Source organism: Ambystoma mexicanum, chromosome 5q (genome assembly GCF_040938575.1).
Source record: "Ambystoma mexicanum isolate Mex_15411 chromosome 5q, UKY_AmexF1_1, whole genome shotgun sequence".
Taxonomy (NCBI): domain Eukaryota; kingdom Metazoa; phylum Chordata; class Amphibia; order Caudata; family Ambystomatidae; genus Ambystoma; species Ambystoma mexicanum.
The window spans coordinates 86713290-86740937 of NC_090933.1; the positions used below are offsets into that span (position 1 = coordinate 86713290).

At 45.9% G+C, this 27648-nt stretch overlaps 1 protein-coding gene across 8 annotated transcripts in view; it reads right to left on the reverse strand.

Moving 5' to 3' along the window:
- PTPN3 (protein tyrosine phosphatase non-receptor type 3) overlaps positions 1-27648 on the reverse strand; it is a 2254194-nt gene that overhangs the window by 1328362 nt on the left and 898184 nt on the right. For all 8 annotated transcript variants that reach the window (XM_069620560.1, XM_069620561.1, XM_069620557.1 and 5 more), the window contains one exon: positions 6578-6666. In XM_069620560.1, the coding sequence (XP_069476661.1) occupies positions 6578-6666 (89 nt within the window). The remainder of the gene's footprint in view (positions 1-6577; positions 6667-27648) is intronic.

The following is a 27648-nucleotide window of genomic DNA, read 5'->3' on the forward strand; positions in this document are numbered from 1 at the left end:
GAAAAGGATTTTTGGCATCACTCCTACAACAGCGGACCCAGGGGTACAGAATATAGTGGCAGACTGGAATTCTCGATATCTGGTTGACTCCAGCGACTGGAGGCTACACCAAGACTTCTTCGCACAAATCCAGGAGATCTGGGGTCCCCTAGACATCGACCTATTTGCATCCACGCTCAACGCCCAAACCCCCAGCGACTTCAGATGGGAGGATAGATCCAGGAGCAGCGGGGACAGACATGTTCTTGCAACAGTGGACGGGAGCATTTCACTACACGTTTCCTCTGTTCGTCATGCTGATGAGAGTGCTAGCGAAAGTCAGCAGGGACCAGGCAGAGTTGGTGTTGGTAGTACCGTTATGGAAGTCCCAGCCATGGTTTCGAGTAGTGATGGAACTTTCCATGGATTTCCAGAGGATACTTTCTCACAGGAGACACATCCTACAGGGCCCGAGCGGCAACTTCAACCTCTAGTGGAGGAGGACATCCTTCGCCTGATGGCATGCAGGGTTTCAGGCAGCGATGGTAACTGCTGGGCATTTCACAACTCGCTGCAGATTGCATTAGATACTCTTGGGCGCCTTCCACCATTAGGATTGATTGATATTTTATTTCTATCGCGCTCATACACAAGTGTTTCAGAGCGCGATCAGGCAGGGAAAGGGAACAGGGGAGAACAAAAACAACGATCTTACTAGGCCCAGTGACATTGAGAACGTGCAAGTGCAGGGTAGAGGGAGAAGTGCATGGAAGGGGGAACAAAAGGAGAGTGCGGAGCAAGAAGGAAAAAAAACAAAAATAATAATAAAATAATAAATAAAAAGGCAACAAACAATGGGAGTGCAGCCAGCAAGTGGCAAGTGCTGGGTTTATGGCAGCAGGCCGTGTAGGTCTGAAAGTGCAGGAAGAAAAGGGGAGGGCTGTATGGGTACAGATACAGACCCCAGTGCAGGGGGTGGCCCGGAGGCAGTGCGTAAGGGTGGCAAGATGAGCAGGTACCTGGGCCCAGAGGGCAGCCAGGTGCATGGTGCCGAGGGAGAGCAGAATCAACAGGGGAGAGGGGAGGAGAAGGCAGAAGCAAAGAGGAAGGTTTTGAGGTGCTTCCCGAACCAGAGATGGTTCTCCTCAAGCAGGGAGGCTGTTCCAGAGGGAGGCCCCAGCCGAAGACAGAGATCTACCCCCAGCTCGTTTCTTTGAGAAACAACTGACCCTGAGGGAGTTAGAGGTAGAGGAGTGGAGTGCTCGAGATGGGAGGTATTTGCGGAGGGATAGCTGAAGGTATGTTGGACCCAGTCCCCAGAAAGCCTTGTGGACAATGCAGAGGGTTTTGAATTTAATCCTTGCATCAACAGGGAGCCAATGCAGGGATTTCAGAGCTGGAGAGATACGATCCCAGGGCTTGAGGCCAAGGACAAGTCTCGCAGTCCTGTTCTGGATAAGTTGTAAAGGGCGGAGAGTAGAGGCAGGTAGATTAAGAAAAAAGCTGTTGTAATAGTCCAGCTTAGAGAGAACCAGAGGTTGGGAGACAGTGAGATTCTGGGGGAATGAGAGGAAAGGAAGAATACCCCTGAGGAGGTTCAGTAGGAGGTTTGACTTTTTTGATACATCAGCGATGTGGGCAGAGAAGGAGAGTGTGGAATCAAAGGTGACACCAAGGTTCTTGGCCTCGCAGGTGGGGATAAGAGGAGGGCCAAGGGAGGCTGGCCAGAGAGTCAGGGGAAAGGAAGGTGATGGTGTGCCAATGAGGAGGATCTCTGTCTTGTTGGCATTAAGACAAAGATCATTGGCGGCACACCAATCAAAAGGAGCTATGGTGTCACATGTAAACGTTGATCCATCTACTGCGCGAGCTTCAGTGTTTATCCCATTTCGACCCCTTTAGTCCACATACTGAAATTTCTTGGTGGAAAGGTTTAACAACGGCTGCGCCTACAGGATAGTCAGAGTTTATAGGTCTGCTATATTGACAGGGCACGATAAGGTGGAAGGGAAACCAGTCGGAGAGCATCCAGCGGTACTACGTTTACTTAAAGGGGTCAAGTTGCGGAAGCACCAGAACCTAGATATTCCGTGCTCTGGAACAACAAGTAATGTTTCAGCTATTTATAGCTTGGCCGGATAATAAGAACCTTTGACGGTTTCAGCTTTTGGGAAAGTTGGCCATGGTTCTCTGCTTAATAGCGTGTAAGAGTGTGTTGGACGTGAAAGCGCTAGAAATAGACAGAAACATTTTCTATCCTGTAGGGGAAGCCTTTAACGTAGCGAGCAGGACAAAGTCAGACTCTACAATTATTTCATACCCAGATTTCCCGAAGAATAGTAAGCTATGCGTAGCACAGTGTATTAAAGACTATGAGTTAACCACAGCAAAGGTGAGACCAAGAGGAATCACCCAGCTCCTAATTGCACGCAGTAAGCCCTATCATGCAGTAGCAACAGCCACGATTGCGAGATGGGTCAGAGAGGTTATGCATTGGGCAGGTATTGACGTATCAAAGTTTAGCACGCATTCTGCAAGGGGCACAATGGCATCTAGAGCATTTACGGCAGGGGTACCATTACACAATACCATGAATATGGCAGATTGGTCTAACAAATCAACATTTAAGACGTTTTACTTTAAGCCTATTTCTCAGATACAGACAGCTTTGAACAAGCATAATGCTCGCCACCTGTCTTGGAACAGAATGAAAATTGCCCATGCTTACAGCGCAGGGTAGTCTTGATTCTATTAAAGATACGGAGGGGAGCATTATATCCCACCCCGAATACGCAAGTGGGTGAATACAAAATGAATTGATGGATTTATGTTTGTGTATTGCCCGCCCTTATGATAGCGTCTCCATTTGTTTCAGGAGATTAGCAGAAAGCGACCTGTGCGATGAGCAGGAGAGGGATCACGAGTGGGAATGCTGAAGAGAACCTCCTCATCATCATCATCGACAAGACTGGGTTACGACACAAGAGACAGTTGCAATTGTTCAGTTGATTTCAGTTGACTGTTGGTGTTCAGATTAAGGCAGAGTTTGTTGCCAAAAAAAGAGGAGTAGGCTTCTGGAGGAGGTTTACTCATAGGCAAGGGCAGATCCTGATAGGGCACGAGGAGCAGCAGAGGACTACTCAGAACCCGGGGATTATGGGGATTTGTAGTTCATGAAACATTTTACTTTTCTGGTTAAAACTCTACAACCCCCTTTTTGTTTGGACCTCCAGGGCAACAAAAACCTGTTTTCAAATTTTAAGAAAGTTTAAAAATGTTAAAAATGTTAAATGCTGTAAGAGCAGTAATAAATAAGGAAAAGCATAATGCTCGCCTCTGTGTCTTTAATGGAATCAAGACTACCCAGCGCTGTAAGCATGAGCAATCTTCATTAGGATGTATTTAACCAATGCATTCTTTTTCAATCAACATTCATTGGATTAAGTTGCTTGCATTCCTCTCAATGTTTGTTCCTACAATGGTTCTTGTTATAAAGGTCCTCCCAACACTTCAGCGTTTCTTCATATTATGCATGGGACACTGGCTTTTTGACGTACTTGCTTATTTATCCATGCCAGGTCCGACACATTTGGAACCTATGCCAGGAGTCAGGTCTATAAAAGTCAAATGAGATATCAACAAGCAGTATGCAGCATCTCTAATTAGGTCAGAGCCTTACGAGAAGGGTGTTGCATTAATCACTGAATTCCTCTGCTATTTCCCACTTAAAGTAAGTCCATCAAGAATAATGTAGTATTGTCTAAGTCCACAGCAACACAATAAGGTATCAGATTAGTCCATTATATCAGTCATGTTCCAGTTACAAGTGAGGCTGTGTTCACTGTAGAGTTCCAAAACGGGCAATTAATATCGACAGTTCCTGAAGGCTAATTTGATACAAAGTTTTAATTCACAATTTATTCATTGGTTTGTATCAATTGTATTGAAAAATACAGTAATCAAAGTAAAAATATTTCAAATATAAATACAATCAATATTTTATGTTTTCAACACTTACATTACAAAAAGCATACAGTGCTACAGCACAATCATTGACCCCTGAATGAATGTATCACATGAACACAAGAGCATATTCACGCATTAACATATACTCGTATATAGTGGTCCTAATTTAATCTAAACCCATGTGGACAGGACAAATTCAACCCATTACTCTGTCTTTTTTTCATTACAAGCGATTAACATGGCATTAACATTCAGCCGTTTGTGACAAAATTGTTTTAAACAGATTTTCTTTTTAAACAAAAGCGCCAGCTTAAGTTCTGGCCACAAGGACCTTTAATGTGTGTGGCCAGCCTCCTTCAGTGTGGCAATAGTGATGGTGTGATATAGTCTGAAAACAAATGTAAAAGGTGTGATGCACTAAATACCTGTATGAATGCTTGTAACGCACTCATTCTTATGATAATATAAACACACCCACCTAAAGGGGTGTTCGTTGAGTTAGCCTCCTGATTTTGTACATCTCACTAAGATTAAGTTTCCCCGAACCAGATCCCTGGGTGCAGCCTCTGCCAATCAAGCACAATGCTGAAAAACAAATGTTTGAAAGAATTGTTGTCATCTTATTTTAAATAAAGTCTATTTAATTAGCGCTTATTTACTAGTTCTTCCAAAAATGTCGAAAAATGTAGGAAAGCTGCTTGGTCTCTGAATTGTAAGCATTTGCTTGCTTTTAACTTTCCCAGGTTTCCTACAGTAAAACCAAAAGCAGCGTGTTCAGTACATTAAACTACCTTTAGTATCCTTTGTTGGAATGTAGAGGATGTTTGCAAACTTATTTTAAGGACACGGATTGCACTTCACATTCTTATGGACAGAGTCACACTGCAAGCGCTCCACTAACTCAGCTACGTTGGTTGTAACCGTTACATTCCGCACAGCTTGCAGAATATTGTTTTACCATTTTGTTGAGCCTTGAATACAGGCATGAATTGCTATAGGTAGAGCACTCTAAGCAAGGAGCATGAAGGGGCACCATATTTGATGAAGGAGTTGCCATTCTAATTTGCACTTTTACTGTTGATTGAGCGTTTACTCTTTAGAGCAAAAAAATTACCTACGGTGGAGAAATTGTTTGAGCGCTCTAAGGAGATGTCCAAGGGCTCTAAACAATAATGGTTACGATCAAACTGGTATTGTATAATACACCAATTTAAACACTTTACATACAAGTGCTGGCCAAGAGATCTCACTAGTCCTATGTGTGGACAGTCTACGTATCTTTTTTTGTTCAAGCTTAGGCAGTCATTCATGAAAAAAGATTGTCAGGTTTAAGCAAATCAATGACCAATCCATAATCATTCGATGTAGGGTGGGTTGCTGTGAAGTCGTTAACCAATAATGCTTGTGCTTTATTGTAACAGATTTTAGACCCATGAGCCTGGTAGATACAGCTCTAGTGGTCATGCCAATATAGACTTTTGAATATGGACATGAGTTCATGTATATGACATTCTGTGTTGTAATTTGTAAAATGTATTAGTTTCCAAGTGAATTAAACACATGCAAATGTTTGTCTTTAGTGTATGGGCCTACCACACAGCTCCCAAATGGGAAGTGGCCCACAACTAGAGTATTTTTTAAATTCTAACATGTGGGAATAGTGCTCGATTACCCCATTTCTTTTTTTTTTCTTTTCAATTTCGCATGTACTCATTTGCCCTTAACATTCATACATTCTTTGTAAGTGAATATTGGTGTATTGTGAAAGTCACGCAGGACAATATTATTCGATTGTTTTATTTTTGGGGAGTGTCTAGAGTAGGTTGTCACACACAACTGCATTGTCAGATGTTGATTTCTTTTATTTTAAAAGTGATTCTCTTGGGGTAAACCATGCACTCTTTTCCAGGCGTTTCAAAGGTCTGTGTGGATACCCTCAGTGTTGAAGTCTATACTTCAGAGAATTAACATGAACAGCATAGTCTTCTTTGGAAGTACAACTCTGACAAATTATCAAAAGATGTCTTAGTGTTTTCTGATGTTGGCTGGAATAGAATAGAGTTTGTCAGTAGTTTTCTGATATAATGTGGTGTACACATTGCCTCCACTGTAACCAAAAGAACATCTAGAAAAGTAATGTTGTTACTGGTCTATGTTATGGTGAACTCCAGGTTTGTGTTCGATGAATTTAGTCAAATAAGGAATTCAAGGCTGGATACCGTACCTTTCCATAGGATTAACATTTAGTCAAGGAAACTCTTCCAGCAAACTATATTGTCCTGAAAGTCATTACATTGTTATCAGCCAATATGATTAATTTCGAAAAGTAAAGACATTTTTACATTGTATGATAAAATGCATGGAAACTTGTTGTGACTGTGGTCATTCGTTGAGATTTTAAAAAACAAGGTCTAAAACCTCCCCTATGCGGTATATTGGTATAAAATGGAGAAATCAAACAGTAAAGAATGCTCAAATGCCTCTGGCCAACTTGCCAGACAGTTATGTCTGAGTAAATACAGGGCACTATATTTCACATTTTATTTGCATGACCAAATACATTAAATACCAGTGCAATCTGAAGCTTTATCATACACACACAATGTTCAAGAATTAGTTTGCATAATCTTACCATGGATAAAAGCTCGTGCAAATAAGTTTTCTGTACACAGCAATACCGGCCGAAGCAATGCCAATCACAAGGTTTAGATTGTGCAGATCCTACAAAATAACAAAATGTTTTTTAATTTTAGGAAACTAATTGCTTAGAGATGGATACAAATCTCAAGACATTTCATTTAGTTAAAGGCATATCTCAGACCAAAACAATATTAAATCCCTTATTGGGAGACCCAAGAACATACTCATGATCCATATTTTATGCTAATACCATGATAGTGCGCCTTGATAATCAGTTTGCTTGGAAATCAGGCTGTATCCACCGATACACTAAAAATAGTGTTCTGAACAAGCTGTTGGCTGATCCTTCCTGCTCTATCTCTTCTTCACCCCATTTGCCTCAAACACAAATGTGAAACCAAACTCCCCTTTGTTCAACCTGAGAAAAGGAGCCCTTTCTTTTAAGCTCCATCAAGGACTCCCCCCACCTCCTCAACGGCCATCTTAGATTAGTTTTTATTTTTCATTCATGCAAACATCCACACAAATGTTTTCATGTATAATTACTAGTCAGGTCCTAATAGCAATAATGCCACAAGCTGCATCAGAGAGTAAACACAGGTTTTGGAGTTAGTGCAAGTATTCAAATGGCAACTAGCTGTTGAGATTTTCGTGGCAATGCGTGTTGAAGACTATCCAGGCACACAGAGCTGGAAAAGCACTGGTTTCTGATAGAGTACCTTCAGACCTTTTAAAATCAGATTCATACTTCTGGTCTGTTATTTCATATTATATTTTTTATCAAAGTTAGAACTAAACGCCTTCCTTAAAGCCGGGAAGGACGCAATATTATGACTCTCTTATCAGCACTAAGTCGCAAGCAAACTTTCCAGACTCTATAAAGTGCAGACCTTAGTGCCAGTCTCTTGGCATTAAGACATTATCTACAAAACTCAGCTGTCTTTATATTGTTATAATCATGCACAAAGGTTCCAAAATGCACCATGTACGGATCACCCAATTTTATGCACAAAGTCATAACATGTGGGTTTGGCTCCATCATATCAGCAATGCTGCAAATCAGACACACCCTACTACCAAACAGTATTTTAAATTCCATGTCAAGTGCGGAGGCGAGCCTTATGCTCCTCTTGCTTTATTGGAGAAAACCCAGCAACAAGATTTAAACCAAGCAAAATGTCCCTTAAACCTGCTGGACTCTTGAACAATACATTGAACTCCAACTGCGGTCACTGCAACACGTGACCCAAATAACCAATCCTAATAGGGTCAGTCTTTTAAGAGCATCAATCCATCTTCCTGCCTCCTCTTTCTATTGCTGCTTGCAGAAAGATAGGTATTAACTATATATTGTTTGGTTATCACATTGCCAATATCATGTGCAGAGAGAGCCTCTGTCAGACCAAGAGTGGTCCGAGGATGAGGAAACCTACTGTGAAGGCATCATGAAGCAAGACAGAGACAACAGATTCAAAGTTCAAACAAAAGTAGTTTATTAACTTGAAGGCCTAGCTTGCCTTATGCTAAGGTGGCATTTCCCTACCTAAAGAAACTAAGGAAAGTCTGAGACATTAAGTTAAACTTAAAAGTCTGTGTGTGCAAAACCCATACGTGCCCTCACAACTAAAGCTAAACAACGCTTAAGGAGGTCAGGAATAAAATCAATAGTGTTCCAACTAAAGTTCTGTGGTCCTTCCAGCTCCCCTTCCCCAAGTTCAAGATAGTGCCACAAAGACTCAGGGTTCCCTTCCACAAGACAACACAGTTCCGAAAATGGCCTCCAGGTCCCTTTCCTCAAGACAGCAACAAAGTCCATACAGTCTCAGGTTTCCCTTGCCCAAGACTTCAGCTTTCCAACTTGTACTTGGTCTCAGTCTCTCAATGTTCAAAACCAGTTCCAGGTCAACTTTCTTTTCCTTCGGGTTTCTTGACAGTTCATACAGATTGCTTTCTTCTGTTTAACTTGAGCAATTTCTTTCATACACTTCGATTGATTCTTTGTATGTTTCTTTGGCTTTCACAGATAGGGTATCACCGGTCTAGGTGCAGTTGTCGGATGCAACCGGTAACCCCTAGGCTTTCTTGCCCACACAGGTTCTTGTGTAACTGCACCAGTGTTCTGATTTACATTCACTTGGCTTTCTCCATGCCAGCCTTTTGGCTTTGCTGCAATGTGTTTTTTCATACAATTCACCTCGTGGTGATCTCGTTCCTTCACCACATTGCGGTCATATTTTCAGCAAACTTCCATACTTGCTTTTCACTGTATTTCATACAATTTACTCTTTGCTTTCAATTCACTGCATGTGTAATTCACACAAACGTATCTGTTCATAGCGTTGTCAAAAGCTTTCATTTAATTTGATAATCAATGATTTGGATTCTGCTGCTCACAGTTCATCTTGTCAGTATTATTCCTCAAACCCCGTTGCTTTGGGCTCATTGCATCTTGCACATAATCTTTCATTCTTTTAGCATTACTTTCCCCCAGGAGCGCCCTGGTTTGAGTGCTCTATCTTTTCCACTCACCGGTCCTCGGCGTCTCCTCTAGGTGGCTGCTGTCTCTGCTTCGCTGATACTTTTACTTCAGATTGCGAGTCCCGCTCACCCATCGCCTTCTCTGTTCTCTGTGGGTTGCCGGCAGCTCTGCTCGCTTTCTGCGGACTCTGCCAGAAACTTGCAGCTTTCAGATCTCTTCCGTGCCCGCAGCTCCTGCTGCTGACTCCCAGCCAATAATGCTCCCACTTTTGCGGCCCTCTCGCGGCTCGCCTGGGCCTCGGCTCCGCAGCTCATTGGGGGTACTTGGCGGCATCCTGCCTGTCCAGCAGGACCGAACTCGGCCACCGCCTTCTGCAAAGGAGTCTCGCCTCAGGCCAACAACACTCGGCCCGGCTTCTCTCCTGCTGGTCTCTCTCCGCATCTTGTCGGCCCCACCTTTTATGCACCTGCAACCATTTGAAAGGTTACAGGTGAGAGTCCTTAGTTCCAATTGCCTGACCATAATCAGTGGAGCACTCTGGACATGCCCAACCTTTACAATAGTCTGCAGGCCTCTTCCTCGTCTCAGTGCTAGAGTGGTGAAATGACATGTTGGTCTGCACTACTCCTAGTTGCCTCTTCCTTGTCCCAGTTCTATAATGGTCTGAATAAGGGGAAATGAGGGGAGATGGTTTGCAACAAGATTATAAAGGCAGAGAGAGGGTGAAGTTGGTTCTCACAAGGAAAAGGGGGATACCATGTCTCGCTTGCGGATATCCTCTACCCAATCCCCAAAGACCCTCCACCCAGGTGATCCTCCCTCATCGCCACCAGGGTCAAGATCCAAAAGCGAAAACCTTTTAATGACCACCTGAGAAGAGGATCCAAGGGGAGTAGATGTGCGGATACCCGGAAGCCGTAGAAAGCATCGTTAAAAAAAGCTGAATTGGAGAAAATGCTGAATTAGGCAACGGCGAAATAAAGAAATATGTAGAATAAGGGGAGTGGGGGCTGCGTAGTGTCCCGCGCTCCCCTTCGACATTATGGGATTTCGGGGTGGCAGGAATGTCTGATGTGGGAAGGTCACCTCGTGCATCATCTCTGGCATTGACAAGCTGCCTTAAGGTGGTGTTTTCCGTCCGTAAGGTTTGCATTTCATGGGTTAATCCCTGTACTGCAGCCACTAACTCCAGATATTGCTCCAGGCTCGCCATCTTTTGGCGTTGCAATCTCTCAAGACGAACAACCCTTTGTGGGTCAGGTGTCTCACCTTTGTTATCTGAGTCGTCTACAGCTGTTTTCTTTTTCTTCTTATCCTTTCCTTTTACCATCCTGAGTGAAGATATGGTCTTTCCCCGTTGGAGGCCACTGCGTCTGAGTCGGGGGATGGTCCAGACATGTGGAACCCCAGGGAGACAGACCAAGCCACAGGGAAAAAATTAAGAGGCTAAAAAAAAAAAAAGCAAGGCTAATCTGGACAGATTCTTCTTGAATCTAGTTGAGCGGTGGAGCCCGATAGATGATGAGAGAGCAAGGAGGGAGAAGCATAGGAATGGAAAACCCACTCAATAACCAAGCAAGTCCCAGAAAGTCACGCGGAGAGTAGAGAGACCAAGGTGCGGGTAGGGGAGAAGGTAAGAATGCAGCTTGATGCCGAGCGGGAAGCAAAACCGGCAAGGAGAGCACGAAGCGACAGATAGCAGAGGAGACAGGGTAACGAAGCGAGCGTGAAAACTAGCGTCTTCCCCGAAAGGAAGGCGAGGGTTCCAACACGAAGCTCTGCTGCCAGTACACAGCTGAAATAGGGGGCAGCTATCTTTGGAAAAAGACTAGAAAGCGGCTACCGCTTTGCTGGAAGATACAACGGCAAGCCAGCTGTACCGCAAGCGTTTGCACAGTTTCCATTCCTGAGCCATGACCATGCCTGAGTAGCAGGGGGACTTGAACACAGAACATGCCTACTTGCAAAGGGTTAAAGCAAGGATGCGCGTTTGCCCGCTTACTCTTTAATTTGTATTTGGCGGACTTGCCTGATCGATTAAAAGCGGCACGTAATTTTCAACCACGAATTGGGAACAGTCACTTGGTATGGTTGTCTTATGCCGATAACATTGTTCTGGTGGACCATACTTTTATTGGTGTTCAAAGGATGATAAATGTACTGTGCAAATATGCTGAGGGAAATGGACTTGGCCTACATGTGGATAAGACCAAATGTATGTATTTTATGCATTTTGGGCATCGGAAGACGACATCTCGCACACTGCATATGTCGGCAGTACCATTGGTCGAACAGACAGTTATTGTCTACCAATTACTCATGCAAACGGATTGCAGGAAGTCTTTATGCATTTAAAAAAGGCTATGGTTCTCAGAAACATGATTCTAAAGATCGCATCTCAGACTGCTGGATTTAGTCTGAAGGCGCTCGCTCTGCTATACAAGCAAGTTTTCTTATTTAAGGGTTTGAAGCGATGATTGTGGACCTCAAGAAGTGGGGATGGCTGAATATCGTAGGTACCTTGTGGAGAAGAATTTTGGGGCTTCTGCAGAGTGTGCCAGTGGCCGCTCTGAGGCTTGAGTGAGGCCTAACTTCGGTTTTGAGACAAGTTTTATGCAAAAAGGATCTAATGCACATTAAAATGATGAAAATGACGACCAGTCCACAGCTTAATCAACTAAGCTGCTGGGAAGCCCCTAGCCTTTTAAAAGCTTTTCGTGAGACCAAAGAGAGTATATTTAATGAAATGGGATGGGTACCGATTAAGCATTATTTTATTTGATTTCTGTTAAGGGATTGGCATAAGAATTATGACCACGTTGCAAATCTTACATTTCTTAAGTTGAATACTAAAGGTTGGGGCATACATATTTAAAAATGCATTATTATTTGGAGCTATGTCTCGTCCCAGAATTAAGGTGATTTGTGCTGCTGATGCGGTGGGGTCGCCTTCCAACATTTGAAGTTAAAGGACCTGAATGAAGATTTTCCAGAATAACTTTTAGAAAAGTCTTGATTCTGTTAAAGACACGGAAGCAAACATTATGCTTTATTTCCTTATTCCTGCGTCACATCCCCTTTCCTACATACTGTATGGGTGTCCCTCGCTAGGGACGGGAGACTGACCCTTTTTCAAACAGAAAAAAATCTTCCTCCCCTTTAAATCTAGAGGCGCACTGGAGCTATACTTACTCGGCCCACCGGTGCCACTCCTCAGTCCTCTTTTCCGTGTCGATGGGAACAGACCGCTTTCACCAGCACTCCTGGGTTTTGCTCCAGCCTTGTAATACCACACGTTCTTCCCCGGATACTGTCTTTTGTCTTTAATCAGGTACTCGGTCCTCTAGCGCCACGCTCCTCCCCGGCGCATGTTGGTGTCTTTGGGCTTCAGCAGGTGTCCAGCCTGCGAAGGGCTCTTCCTTACGTCGGACCACACGCTCTTTGCCTCCGCTGCTTTGGCCCTGATCACAGCTGGGAGGTTTCTACCACGTGTGACGCACTTACATCGCACAATGTGAAGAACAGGTTACTTCGGTGGAGGGAGTTCATCGAACAATCGCCTCCAGAGGACTTGAAGGACTTTGTCAAGCACAAGTCAAGGGCCAAGCTAGGACCACTGTTTTCATCAGCACCCTGCAAGGGCGATTCCTTCCCAAACAAATTTCTAAGCGGGAGGGACCACTCAGGTTCTAATACCAGCACGGATACCAAGGCTGCTTTAGCTACCAGCCGCCAGGCTGAGGGGTCATTACATCCTGCCGGTGATGTCGCCGAGGGACCGCAAGGTTCTTTTACCGGGTGTCCACCCGAGGGGCTACGCCATACTACCGGACAAATGTCTGAGGGGATGCCTATACACAGTGCTACCGGCAACACAGCGAGGGCACGATGCCTACCAGACCCCGTCCTGAGGTGCAGGATAGGCCTCGAGCTCTACCACCAAGAGTCCTGGAGGAGGCCGGGCTTAGTGCGGCAAGCACCACAGCACAGGCACATGGCATGCAGCCCGACAAAGGTGGACACCGATGAGGAGGAGGACCCTGACACTCCGTCGTCTGCCAAGGCATTCCATGAATGGCTTGCAGGTCTGGCTGAACACTTGGGGCTTCCACAACCCGAGGTTGAACAACCATAGGCGTGGATCCTGGCCAAAGTCCTCACTCTATGGTCCGCGGCTAGAACAGGGATCCCGATGCACAAGGACTTTGTCGCCTTGGCCAAAAATGGATGGGTTAAACCCCATTTGGCGCAACCCACCAATGGGTGCCTCGACGCCAACTGCAGGCAGTTGGAGGGGGATACACTCTTGCTGTCGGCACATCCTCAACCACACTCTTCGGTGATTGCTGCAGCCTCTATCTACTCTAAGCTGCAGTCTTTCTCGGCCACCACGTCCTCGGCTCTGCTAGGCAAGGAGGAGATGATCTTGGAGGCGTATGGAAAGATCTATTCCATGCCTTGCTGCAATGTCAATCTAACGCAGACGTCATGCTCGCAGTCGTTAACAAAGGCTTTGGCGGGTAATAGCCCACTACCTTCCGGAACTTCCGATACACAGCCAGGCGCGCTTCAAAGCGGGGCTTGCAGAGGCAAAGATGATGGCTCAAGACATCATGGAGTCCACAGTGGCGCATATAGACACCTCAGTCTGTGCCATCTGCATCACCATGGACATGAGGACGACGGCCTGGCTGCCGGCTTCCAGATTCAACCCGGATGTCCAGGAGTGCACATTATTGGCATGCGAGGTTCACACACTGCTGGATCCTGTCAGTAGTGTCCACGGGCTACCACCTACAGGTTCCTCCCTCTCGTCCCCTCCACTCCCACAGATTGGGACAACTCTGGTGGAAATTTGATCGCTCGTAGAGAGCCAGGCAGTGGAAGATGTCCTAGCCTCCCAGCTGGGTATGGGCTTGTACGCCAGGATTTTCACCATACACAAGAGCCAGGCTGGCCTGAGAGTTGTGTTGGACCTTTCCACCCTGAACCTTTCCCTACATCTTCAAAAGTTCAAGATGGTTACCCCAGCGCTTATTGCGGAGACACTGTGCAAGGGAGACTGGTTGTGCTCCTTGGATCTGAAGGTCACATACCTACACGTCCCGATTCGGCAGCCTTATCGGTACTCTGAGGTTCAGGATCATGAGCTTCCATTTCCAATACAAGGTTCTACCCTTTGGCCTCAATTCAGCCCCCAGGGTCTTTACCAGGCTTATGAATGCAGTTGCATTCTCAGGGCCCAAGGTCACCATGTCTATCCATACCTTGAGGACTGGCTTATCCATCACACATCCTCTACTCTCATGAATACGCTACACGAATTGGGATTCTCCATCAATCTCAAGAAATCACAGCTGGAGCCTATGCAGAAGCTAACGTTCCTGGGCCTCATCTGGGATACCAGCTCTGAGAGAGCGTTTCCCTCGGAGGATAAGATCACAGCCATCAGAAGAGCAGAGCGTTGACATCGGCATGGTGGGGTATCATGGCACCATGTCTACTGGCAGTGCCATACACAAGCCTAAAAATGAGAAGATTACAGCTGCACTTCGCAGCCTCCTGGAGTAGGGAGCGGGGTTCCGAGGCAGAACTCATCAGTATTCCTCCTTTTCTCCACCAGGACCTTGTCTGGTGGTGCACGGACTGCAACTTGAGGATAGGCAGACCGTTCCATCAACCAGCACCACAGGTTACCATCACCACTGACTCTTCCCTGGAAGGAAGGGGAGCTAACCTGGACAACCACAGCAGCCACAGGGTTTGATCTCTTCAGGAACAGGAGGCCCATATCAATTGGCTAGAGCTCAAGGCCAACTGGCTGGCTCTCAAGGCCTTCTTGCCGCTCATCAGCAGCAATGCAATCCTCATTCAAACGGACAACTCCACCAGCATGTATTACATCAAAAAGCAGGTTGGCACCAGGTCTCCTCCTCCATGCACCCTTGCGGTCAGCATTTGGCAATGTGCTCTGGTGAGCAACATACACTTGCCAGTGATCCACCTCCCGGGAGAGTTGAACCTGGAGGCGGACGGCCTCAGTAGGTTGGGGGCGAACAATTACGAATGGTAATTGAACGATTAGGTCCTTCAGGGGATCTTCAACAGATGGGGTCATCAACAGGCGGATCTCTTCGCCACTTGGTACAACAGGAAGTGCCTTCACTTTGCGTCCTGGCACGTACAGGGACTAGGCTCCCTGGGCATTGTGTTAGTTACAGTGGAACAGCATGAAGGCATATGCAATTCCTCCCACTCACCTGATGCAGAGGCTGATCAGCAAGATAAGGGAGACCCGGCACTTCGGTATTCTGATAGGTCTGTGGTGGCCGGCGAGACCATGATTCTCTGAGCTGCTCAGCCTGTCGGACCAGCCTCCGATTCACCTTCCTGTGGGTCCAGCTCATCTACTATAGCAGCAGGGGGGCACGGTCATCCACCCCGATCTGCAGAAGTTAGCCCTCGCAGTCTGGTTCCTGAACAGGTCACATTAAAAGCATCTGCGTCTGTCGCAGGCCAAGTTAGACATCATACAGGGTGCCAGGAGCAACGCTACTAGGAGCTATTACAAAAGCAAGTGGACTAGGTTTTGCCACTGGGCTGAGTCTAAGGAGGTTGATCCTCTTACTTGCACGTTGGACGATGTGCTACCCTTCTCTGACACCTCGCCCACTTGGGGGTGCAATAGACACAAGCTGCACCTATCTGGCAGCCATTGGAGCCTACCGGAACTCGGAGGAGGACGTTTTCTCATCATCCAACCAGTGGTTAAAAGACATTTGGTGGGCCTCACCAAGCTCCCGTCCCTAGCGAGGGACGCCCATACAGTATGGAGGAAAGGGGGACTATGGACTAGGAGTACGTTAGTCACTACGGTGAGTAACTTATAATTTATTAGAGAAAGCTCAGCAACAAGATTTAAGCCAAGCAAACACTTTTGAGATGTTCCTTATGCCTGCTTGACTGCTGAAATCTTTAAATAACCATGAACAATATGTTGAACTCTGAGAAAACCAAACTAAACTTCATTTCCCAACAGTCTCTGCTAGTCCATCTACTGCAGTCATTGCATCACGTGACCCAAATAACCAATCCTAACTGGGTCAGTCCTTTAAGAGCCCTCTTCTTGCCCCCTCTTTCGATGCTTAGAGACGCATGCCGCTTTGGGCTCAAAACTGGACGAAATGCCTAGTCTCTCTCCTATGTCGCCATGAGCCTTCACTCTCCTCAGCTCGGCTGATCTGTTGTCCCTTCCAAAGAAGCATCAGCGTTAGTGAGGGAATACATTCAATCGTAAAAAAGCATTATAAGAACAATATCGGGGTGGGGAATAATTCAGCACGACGAAACAGTAACATTGTTTGATAACCCTGGCTAGATCATAGCATCTTTCCCAATAGCATCACAATTAATGCAAGCCAAACCTCAGTGCATTACATTATCTCCCATTAGTCAAGCAGGTGGGAATAATGCTCACCTCTGTGTCTTTAATAGAATCCAGACTTTTCTAGAACTTATTCGGGAAAATCTTCATTCTGTGTCCAGAGCGGAGATGAGCATTAGTTTAGTTTATTATTTATATTGCGCAGTTATACCCAGGGGTATCAGGGCGCAGCATGTACAAGAATATGCGAAACTTGGTTACAAGGTGTAAAAGTACGAATTGGAGTGGGGAGAATGTACAGAACAGCAGAGAAATCAAGCAATATATACAATATATACACAATAGAAATGGCATGCATACCAGTACGGATCACATGAGGAATAACCTTGGCATTTAATTGTCTGGGAGGTCCTTCAGTTTCAGCCATGAGATGACCTTAGAGCGGAAGTTCAGGTAGGGCATGTCTGCTCTAAGGTTAGGGGCAAGGAGTTCCAAAGTTTGGCTGCTTTTACCGGGAAGCTGTTACCTCCTATGGTGGCGGGTTTATAATTTGGGACATAGAGGCGGTCTTTGTAAGCCGTTCTGAGGGGTCTCGCGGAAACTTGTCTATGGAACCTGTTAATCAGGTAGATCGGGGCAGCATTGTTAAGGGATTTGTAGGTGAGTGAAGCTGTTTTTAGGAGAATTTTATCTCTGGTGGAGAGCCAATTGTTCTGTTGACTGAGTCCTGATATATGCTCCCTTCTGGGGATCCCTAGGGCTGCTCTCAGGGCGTTATTCTGGAGAGTTTGTATCTTGCTAGTGGTAGCCTTGGAGGATCCCAGGTAAAGGGCATTACAATAGTCAAGGCGGGATAGTATAAGGGCTCTAGCGATTGTGAGACAGCTGGTATCTGACAGAAATGGTTTAGCTGAGCGGATAAGTTTGCACGTGTATGCAGATGAGGATGCCAGTGAGCTCAGTTGTCTTTTCAAGGAGAGGTTAGGGTCTAAGTAGAAGCCCAAAGTTTTAACCTCCTGACCAACTTTAATGTTGTTCCCATCTATCTTGAAAGAGTTGTAGGCCGGGCTAAGTTTCCTTAGACTGTGTGTTGTGCCCATGATGATAAGCTCTGTTTTCTCATCATTCAGGCATAGGCCATCCATGCCTGGATGATGATGTACACCCTATTTAGCAAGGCCAAATCCTTTCCATAATCTCCAGAAAGCGGAAGGAGGATCTGAGTATCATCGGCATAATTAGTGTAGGTGATACCAAGATGATCCAAATCATTGAAAAGGGGCTTGGTAAATATGTTGTGTAGGGGAGATGCAGGAGCCCTGTGGTACACCACAGGTGATGGGTATGGGATCTGCTGCAGCTGTGGGCGAGAAGACCCTCATAGTTCTACCGTTAAGGAATGAGGTGATCCAAGAGATGGCCTCAGGCGAGAAGTGTGCTGCTGTGTGGAGATGTGAGCATAGGACAGAGTGCTCGACCAGATCGAAAGCAGCAGAAAGGTCAAGGAGGAGGAGCAAGGCAACTTGTCCTTTGTCCCTGAGTGTGTCAATCTGAGCTTTCAGGTCGACGAGTGCAGTCTCAGTCCCATGTTGAGGGCGGAATCCTGATTGTCTGGATCCTAGGAGGTGGTGTTCTTCCAGGTGCCTCTGTATTTGAGCGTAGGCGATCTTGTCTAGGATTTTTAGTAAAAAGGGAACAGTTGTTATAGGTCGGTAATTGGTAGGTATGGCTGGGTCAAGAGTAGGTTTTTTTAGTAATGGAAGTACCCAGGATTGTTTTAGATTCGTGGAGATGGAGCCAGTGGTGAAAGAGGCGTTGATCAGTTTCGTAATGAAGGGTGAAAGATCGCGAGCAGCGTCTTTGATAAGCTGTGCTGGGCAAAGGTCTCCCTGGCAGTTAGAGGGTTTCAAGGACAAGATACTTTTTTCTACGTCGAGAGTATTGACTTTTGAAAATTTGAAACGGGTGGGGTCTGTGGTTACGCACTTGTCTGGTCTTCTGGAGGGGGGCAAGTCTTTTAAGGTCGCTTTTTTGCTAGAAATTTTAGTTTGGAGGGTCTTGATCTTATTGGCCAGGGCATTCTGAATTTCTGAGCACCAGTTTTTATCTTTGATGCAGGTATCAAGGGGTAGTATGGGGGTTTCGACTTCTTTGAGAATGGAAAAGATTTCTTTCATATTGGACTTGGCAGATGATATGCGAGAGTCAAAGGAAGTTCGTTTGGCCATGTATATTTCTTTTTTGTAGAGTGCAGTTATTTTAGATAGACTGAGTTTGTTAGCAGCTGAGGGACATTTTTTCCATGTAGTCTCGCAATTTCTCTTTTGTTGCCTCAAATTTTTGAGGAATGGTGTATACCATTTGTTGAGGTGTGATTTCTGTTTGCTGGGTCTGAGTTTGAGAGGGGCGATGAGGTCCAGTGCTGTGGCCATGGCTTTATTATATTCCTCAACTAGGATCTCTGGGTCTGTGTTGTCCGGAAGTGAATCAAGGATGGGGAGAAGGTTCGGGATGAGTCTTTCTGCGGTAATGTTTTTCTTGTTTCTGGTGAGGATAGGTGGGGCTGTTGTGGTAGGCGTAGGTGTCGGTCTATCGGTAGTTAGCCAGAACGAGACTAGGTGATGGTCGGACCAGATTAACGGTGAGATATTGGTGATGTTTGCTACACAGTTGTAATCGGCCACCCAATCAAGTATTCTATCTTTCGAGTGAGTGGGGGCCATGCTTCTTTACGCGAAGCCTAGTTCAGCAACGGTGGTGGCAATAGAATTAGATATAGGGTCTGCTGGGTCGTTGTAGCCTAGGTTGAAGTCCCCCATGATGAGGACTTGAGATGAGGTTTTAAGATTATTAGTTAGGATGGCGTTGAGGTCTTCATCGAAGGTACTGATGGGTCCTGGCGGACGGTAAATTAGGTGTATGGTAAGTGTTTGGGTGTTATTGAGTGGGACTTTGACTGACAGGTTTTCGCAGGATTGGACAATGTTGGGTGTAGCAAGTATCATGGGTAGGCTGAGTTTATGTATAATAGCGACACCCCCTCCTCTGGCGTTAGGGCGATCTTGCCTCAGGATGGTGTACTTATCTGGGACTGCTAGCATGATCGTGGGGCCTGCTGCAGGGTGTAACCAGGTCTCGGTGATATCCAGGAAGTCTAGGTCGTCTTTGAGGATCAAGTCTGCTATTTCTATATCATGTGCTACTAAGGATCTAGCATTGATCAAGGCTCCTTTGATTTTAGGGCTGACTGTATTTGTAGTAGTAATTGTATTCTCAGTAGTACTTGTGTGTCGTTTATCTTGAGTTGGTCCAGGTGTACTTTGGCAAGGGTGTATGAGTATGGGGCTGGAGGTGAGGTTGTGATGTAAGTTAGTAATTTTAATATTGGGGCTGAGTTGGGGAGACTGCTTTGAGGATTTATGTAAGGTAGGCAGTGATCGGGCCAGTGGCTCATAAATTTTGGCTAGTCTAGCTCTAAGTGTTAGGTTTCTGTCTATGGTAGTACGGGGAGACTAGGTAGTAGCTGAAAGTTGGCTGGCTCTGTAAGGGGTTGAGTCTGGTTGGTGAGGCTAGAAGGAGGGGGCAATGTGGACAATTGTGGTGCCATCTTACAATAAGTAGCGAGGTTCAGGAGGATAAGGACGGAGGCGTGTAAACTTATGGTAGGTAGACGCATTCTAAATAGAGTTGGAGGTAAGGTCTTAACTGAATAGGTGCTAGTAAGGGAACGTGTGTGAGCCCTTTGAGCTTGGGAGAGAGGCTGCACAGTGAGTTAGGCACAAGGTTGCTAACTAAGGTCACCTCGTGCCAGCAGGCTGAGTGCTTCTCTGTTTGACAAGGCAGTAAGTCTAAGTATCTCAGAGTTAGAGATAGCGCAGGTTGGCTGAATACATCTTGTATAAATCTTTGAACAGTATGTCTAAATCTGACTAGATTCGAGAGCTGGCAACATGTCTAGATACATATAAATTCGAGATATCAGATGTTATTTGAGCAGTACGACAATTGGTGTAAATCTGACTGGATAGCAAGAGAACATAGTGTAGCTCTAATACAGATTTAGTACTCATGCAAGGAAACGGATTAGCAGCATGTCATATCTGACACATGTTAGGCACATGATGTAGATTCGGTAGATATTGTACATTGATTGGGGCGAGGCTTTGCAGAGTCTTTGCAGTTGTTGTCAATCATATTCACAGTGAGTTAGAGAGTGACCATTATTTCGAAGTTACCTTATAAGTTATAGTGCCTTGCACTAGTGTGTCCGCGGGTGCTGAGCGAATGGTCGTTACTCTTAGTCTGCCACTTGAAGCGCCATGGAGCGAACAGGGGGCAAACAGGGGCCTTGGTGTGGGCCTTTGTCGGTGGCCGGCGTTTCCGCCTGCCGGCGGAAGGAGAAGGATAAAAGGCTTCAGTTGCCTAGCTGCAAAGCCGCGCGGCCAGAGCCTCGCTCTGGTGCCGCGATGCGCCCGCCATCTTGAAGTCAGGCGGAAGAGGTGGACAAGGTCAGGCAGTGCCTACAACACGGTGCGGTTCGGAGCGAGGATGGGGATCAAAGCAAAGTATGCTTAATGCGCATACCGAAGATATTACTGGACCAATCCAGCTAGCATTAGGCTTGTTTAAAGATTACTTACCACTAAGGATCCTGCTTGCTCAACAGGTTTGAGTTGAAACTCTTTAAAGACTGATTTGCCTGCTGAGTCTGCCATTCTCATGATATCTTCCAGCCTGACTCCCAGTTGAAAAGCATTAAGAGGGCATAGCACCTCTGACCGAGTGGGCTGCGTACTGAGATGTATCTACCCCTGCTTGCTTGAGCGTACAACACACCCACTGAGCAAGGGTCGGTGCTGCAAATGCTTTGTGATTTGCACAAGGCAATCAACAACTGTCCCCTCCTATCTGTTCGGAGGTGGTCTGTCATCTCTTTGCATGTTTTCAAGCACTTCCCAACGCACAGTTTAGGCTGGGCTTAAACACTGTGTATACAATCACTCTAGTGTTACACTTAGTTTGCCTAGCAATGTGAAATACTATTGTCTGGCAAGACCACAAACCTAGCCAAATTCAGAGCTTTCATGACGGACACCCCTGCAAGATATCGAGCACAGTAAGGTTGTGAGTTTGCCTGAGACGGCCGTTGTGCGGCCAAGAAAGAAACTGGTTTAGAACACAGTTAACATCCCATAGTCTGTGGTATCGTGCGGGCTGCAGTGCCAACAGACTGACCCCATTTCATCAAATGGCACACCAGAAGGTTCTCCCCTACCGGCAGGCCCTCCACTAGGTCGTGTAGGGCTGAAATCGCTGAGAGGTAAGTGTTCACTGTCCTGTATGCCAGACCACACTCAGTCGGCTCTCCTAGGAAGTTTAACACCTCTAATAAAGAGGCAGAAACTGGATGGGCACCCCATCAAACCCACAACTGCGTCCAGGCCTCCCAGGGATTGGGGCACCTCTTTGAGCTGGCTAGAGCCCTGCTTTCTTTGATAAAGCCGACTGCCTTGTTCGGAATGCCCAGGATTCTTAATCTCGACCTGAAATCCTGCAGCCTTCCAGAATCAGAGTCCCACTCAAGATGAGAGGATGCAGCTCCCCTTTCGGACCCAATAGGAGATCCGGATTCGGGGTAAGTATGGTTGGAAACTCAGATGAAAGTTCGAGAAGAGCTGTACACCAGGCTTGAGAGGTCCAGACTGGGGTAATCAGGACCAGTTCTGTACGCTCCTGACAGGCCTTCACGAGGGTCCTCACGATCATAGCGAACGGCAGAAATGTATAAGACACTCCTGTGCCCCACGGGTGCAGAAACCCATACATGTCTTTGGCTGCCGGATCCAGCCTCCAGCTGAAGAATCCCGGCAGCTGGGCATTTAGCCGAGACTTGTAGAGGTTCCTGTCCAGAGGTCTCCACTTGTGTGTTGTAGCTGCACAAAGACCTCCCTGTCCAGCTTCCAGTCGCTGAAGTTCGACGGGTACCTCAAATTCCAATCTGCAAGCTTGTTCGCCAGAACTGGCAGGTATTCCGCCATCACCGAAATCTGGTGTTGCAGGCAAAAGTGCCAACAGTTTTTGGCCAGCTCTGCCAGCGGCTTCGGTCTGGTGCCCCCAAGATGTTTAATATACCTGACTGCAGATATATTGTCAATTTTTAGATGTATACTGCAGCTCACTCTGTCTTTGGCAAAAGAAGGAACCGTGAAAAATCCTGCTAGGAGCTCCAGGCAGTTGATGTTGGCACAAGTGTCCAGAAGGACAGGAACATCATTTACAGAAAAGTGTTGAGGAGTATAAATGTGAATTGTGTCTTCACTGAAAAGGTGTAGAGTTTTGAAGCTGTCATTTGTTGAATGCTGCAAGGCTGGTATAATCTCATCCATTGACAATGAATATAAAAAGCACTGTTGTGAAAATCTGTTCAGGAATGGGAGTATACCCAAATAGATAATCGCTGGAGATTGTAGGCCTGGCAAGGAAGCAGGCCAAGTGAAAGTTGGAGAAAGGCTACAATGTTGCCCTAAAACAGACATTGTTTGTTTTAGAAGTACAGGAGGGAAAGGAACGCAAGGCTGTAGTGGAGAAGTTCAATTTCTTGGAGTTGCTGAAGTGGCAAATCATCCTGACCAATATAAACATTGTTGCTACTGAGGAACGAAAACCTGTTCAGAGAAGAAGAAAGCTATAAACTATGTGTTGGAACTTTCTGTTTACAAGTTGAACTTACATCAGACTATATTGGAACTTGGTTGCGAATCAGGATTTCCTTGTGCTCTTTTCTTGAACTGAAGCAGAATTAAGTTTAAAAATTGGGTAAGCGGAGTCCCCCAGGTTCTGAACAGATACTTTTTTTATTTTATGAACTCATTATTGTTTTGAACTGCCATGTATTTAGTTTATTTTAGGCAGGGAATTCCTTGGAAGGATAGGGATAGTGAGGTGTTCATCCAATCTGATCTATATTAATAAAAGTCAACATTTGTTTGTAGCTTGGCAAAGCTGGGTTCCTTATACAATTCCACACAGTTTCACCAATCTGCACCACATTTTGCATAGTTACCCGTTAGGATCCTCCGGACATCACTAGCTACATGACATTTGCACACCCCACCCCTTTCCCTGGATTTTATAACCTTCACACACAAGACTTATTGCCACCAGCGTCTGCTTACTCCGCCTAGCCCCTTGAAGCATGGTTACCGCTGACCACATCTTCTATTGAGCTGCATGAGAGACTTCATAACACGGTACCTGCAGCCCGATCCTATTACGGCTCCTCCTCCACGGCGAGGACCTATCTACTAACTCTCCCATAACATGTGACACAAGATATCTTTGAACACTTTTACAGATATAATTGCCTTGAACTTTGCAAGCAAGTGTTTCCCCATTCCAATCTGCATTGCAGCTAAGGGCTCCTGCTACACCGCATGCGTCAGTCTGTTAACGTCTGCCGTGTAAGTGCACGATTACATTGTCTAATCAACGGTGAGCGACGGTGTGCGCATATGGCCATTGTCTCTGTAAATTCGCGTGCATGTAATTGCCTATGCTTGGTCCGCCACAATGCCTATTCTGCTGATACTGTTGAGGAAATATGTGATTAGTGCTTGTGCCACTTTTGTACCTATTGCATCTAATCTGGGGCATTAACCTGCCCGCTCCACATTACTAGCATAAGACTAGTGCCCTTACCGGCAAGCTTGCTTGTTCTCTTTTGCACAAATTTAGCATCTCATTTAATTCTGAAAGCGTACCTTTCTACATTACTTACTCGGATGAGGCTAGTGCTTCCTCTTCCTGTTAGCCTTGCTTCCCTATATTGGCTCCCTAGCAACCGCCTGTGCCTAATTGCCTGCTGTTTAATTGATAGCACTGCATATTATTATGCAGGCAGTGCCTCTCTGTGCCTTCACTTCATTGGCCTGCAATTATTTGAGACTATACTCCGCTACAATGACCTTGTATGTATTATATTACTAGCACGAGGTTAGTGCCTCCCCATGCTTGACTGCCTTGTCTCCCTATGCTGATGGCAGTGCTATTGCCCGTCTCCAACTGCTTTGATGTCCAATTGCCAGCAATGTATATTAGTATGTGACCCATGCCTCTCTGTGCCTTCACCTTACCGGCCTGTAATTACCCGAAATCATACTGATTAGCTGGACTTTATAGCTAGCCCGAGTCCACTGCCGCCACTGGCCTGCCTGTCCTAATCTGTCCTGCAATTGCCCCCCCCTTTTTTATTGACTGTATGTCTTGGCATGAGACTAAGGACCTGAATGACTCGCTGGCCTTAACTTGATCCCTGGTGACCTATTCCTGCAGAAACGGCTTTCCTAGTGACTATTTGACCGGATGTGTGAGCTTGTGGTTAGCCCCGACTAGCTTGCTGCCTCAACTGACCTGCATCTGATAGATGTCCTGTATTCCTTGCATATCTCAACCTGCAAAGATTTGCTTGACCCAATATTTTCTGGGCAGCCTAGGCTCATTTCAATTTGATCACACCCATCCCTAAGTGATAGGACTAACTAATTAGCCACCCAAGAAATATTTACCTCCAACTAACTAGCATGCTCTCCCTGGCCACCAGCCAGACTGCCTGTCTCTTGCTCTTTATAAGCAATCTCATGCTCTATAACATGCTACCTCACTTACCCACCTCTATGCACTTACACAATTCCCAGATCAAGCCAACTACTAACTCACCTTCAAATATGAATGACACCCAACCCCTATTAATAACTAACCCTTCCCCAACTCTAGCTAGGAATTCAAGACTTGGAGCCAGATTAGCCAAAATGTACGAACCTCCCATCCGCTCAATGCCCACTACATCTAGACTAAAGACCTTGCTAACCCGGCCCGGCCAAACTAACCTAAACTCAAACCCACTTCATAACTTTGACTCCAGACTGCCAAATAGTCAACCTAAGCATAGCAAACCTAAAAAGATACAAGTCCAACACCCGCACACAACTACCGTGAGCCCTCAGATCAAAGGAGCTAATTAACGCCAGATCTTTAGTAGCTCACACTACGGAAATTGCAGACCTGATCCTCAGAGAAGACTGACTTCCTTGCCATCACAGAGACCTGGCTACATCCGGCAGCAGGCCCCATGCTCATGTTAGCAGTCCCGGATAGATACTCCATTTTAAGACGAGACAGACTAAATTCTAGAGGAGAGGGTATTGCTATTATTTACAAATGTAGTCTCTCCATGAGATTAGCTACTCCCATTAATGTCCTCTTATGTGAATTACTTTCTGTTAAAGTTCCACTCACTACTGCCCAAGCCCTCAACATCCACCTGATAAACCACCTCCCTGGCCCAACGGGAACATTTGATGAGGACATTAACACTATTTTGTCCAGCAACCTCAAAGGTTCCACACAAGTACTTATTCTTGGGGACTTCAACATGGGTTTCAATGACCCATCTGACCAACTTGCCAGCACCATCTCCCACACCTTTTCAGAAATAGGATTTACTCAAAGAAGTAATGCACCCACACATGATAAAGGTAGAATACTCGACTGGGTGGCTGACTACAATTGTCAAGCCAACATCCTTGCTATTTCACCTTTAGCTTGGACGAACCACCACCTTGTTTCTTTCACGCTCTCTACTACCAGACCCCCACTCCCACTAGCCATCAGAGCTCCACCTACGCTAACCAGAAATAAAAAGAGTATCACCGTAGAGAGACTGATCCCAACCTTACTCCCCACCCTCAACACGCTCCTTGCCAATCTGGATCCTGAGACCTTGGTTGAAGAATATAACTAAATCATGTCCGCCTCGTTGGACCCAATTGCCCCCCTCAAACTCAGACCAAGTAAACTTAAAACGCACCTCAATAAAAGGTTTACACCATTCCTCAAAACCCTAAGGCAGCAAAAAAGAAACTGCGAGGCCACTTGGATAAAACTACAATCAGCAGCCAACAAACTTAAATTCACTAAACTCTCAGCCCTTTACAAAAAAGAAATATGCCTAGCAAAACGAATCTCTTTCGACTCGCGCATACCCCAAGCCAAATCTAATATGAAGGAATTATTTTCTAACCTCAAAGAAATAGAGACTCCTATAGCACCACTTGACATGTGCACCATAGAAAATCTGGTGCTCAGAGATCCAAAACGCATTAGCCAATAAGATTTCTACTTTATAAAACAAAATCTCCTGCAAAAGAGCCTCACTAAACGACCCCCCCTCACCCAAACCTACTGAGGGTACTACAGACAGTGAATCTACCCGCTTCAATTTTACCAAAGTCTCCATACTCTAAGTAGAAAGAATCATCCTGTCACTGAAACCTTCCAACTGTCAGGGTGATCTATGCCCCGCACAGCTCATCAAGGATGCTGCCCGAGACCTCTCCCCTTTTATCACGAAGCTAATCAATGCATCCTTTTCCTCTGGCACTATCCCCACCAATCTCAAGCAATCCTGGGTACTTCCCCTATTAAAAAAACCCACCCTCGACCCATCCACGCCAACAAACTATAGACCTATTACGACTGTACCCTTTCTCCTAAAAATCCTGGACAAGGTTGCCTACGTACAAATACAGAAGCACTTGGAAGCACACCACCTATTAGGAGCTAGACAATCAGGCTTCCGTCCCCAACATGGAACTGAGACAGCCCTCATTGACCTTAAGACACAAGTCGATGAACTTGGAGATAACGGCAAAGCTGCCTACTCCTCCTCCTAGACCGATCGGCTGCATTTGACTTGGTCGACCATACCATCCTATGCACCCACCTTAACACAGCCACGCACTTCTCCAATGATGCCATCACCTGGATTAGATCCTTCCTCAATGGTAGAACCATGAGGGTCTTCTCGCCCATAGCAGCGGCAGACCCCATACCCATCTCCTGCGGCATGCCACAGGGCTCTTGTGTCTCACCCACACTGTACAATATTTTTACCAAGCCCCTTTTCGATGATCTGGATCATCTCGGTATCACCTACACTAATTATGCAGATGATACCCAGATCCTCCTTCCGCTTTCTGGGGATTATGAAAAGGATTTGGCCTTGGTGAACAGAGTGTACATCATCATCCAGGCATGGATGGCCACACAGTGACTATGCCTGAATGATGACAAGACTGAACTCATCATCCTGGGCACCTCCTACAGCTTAAAGAAACTAGGCCATGTCTATTGTTCATTTATA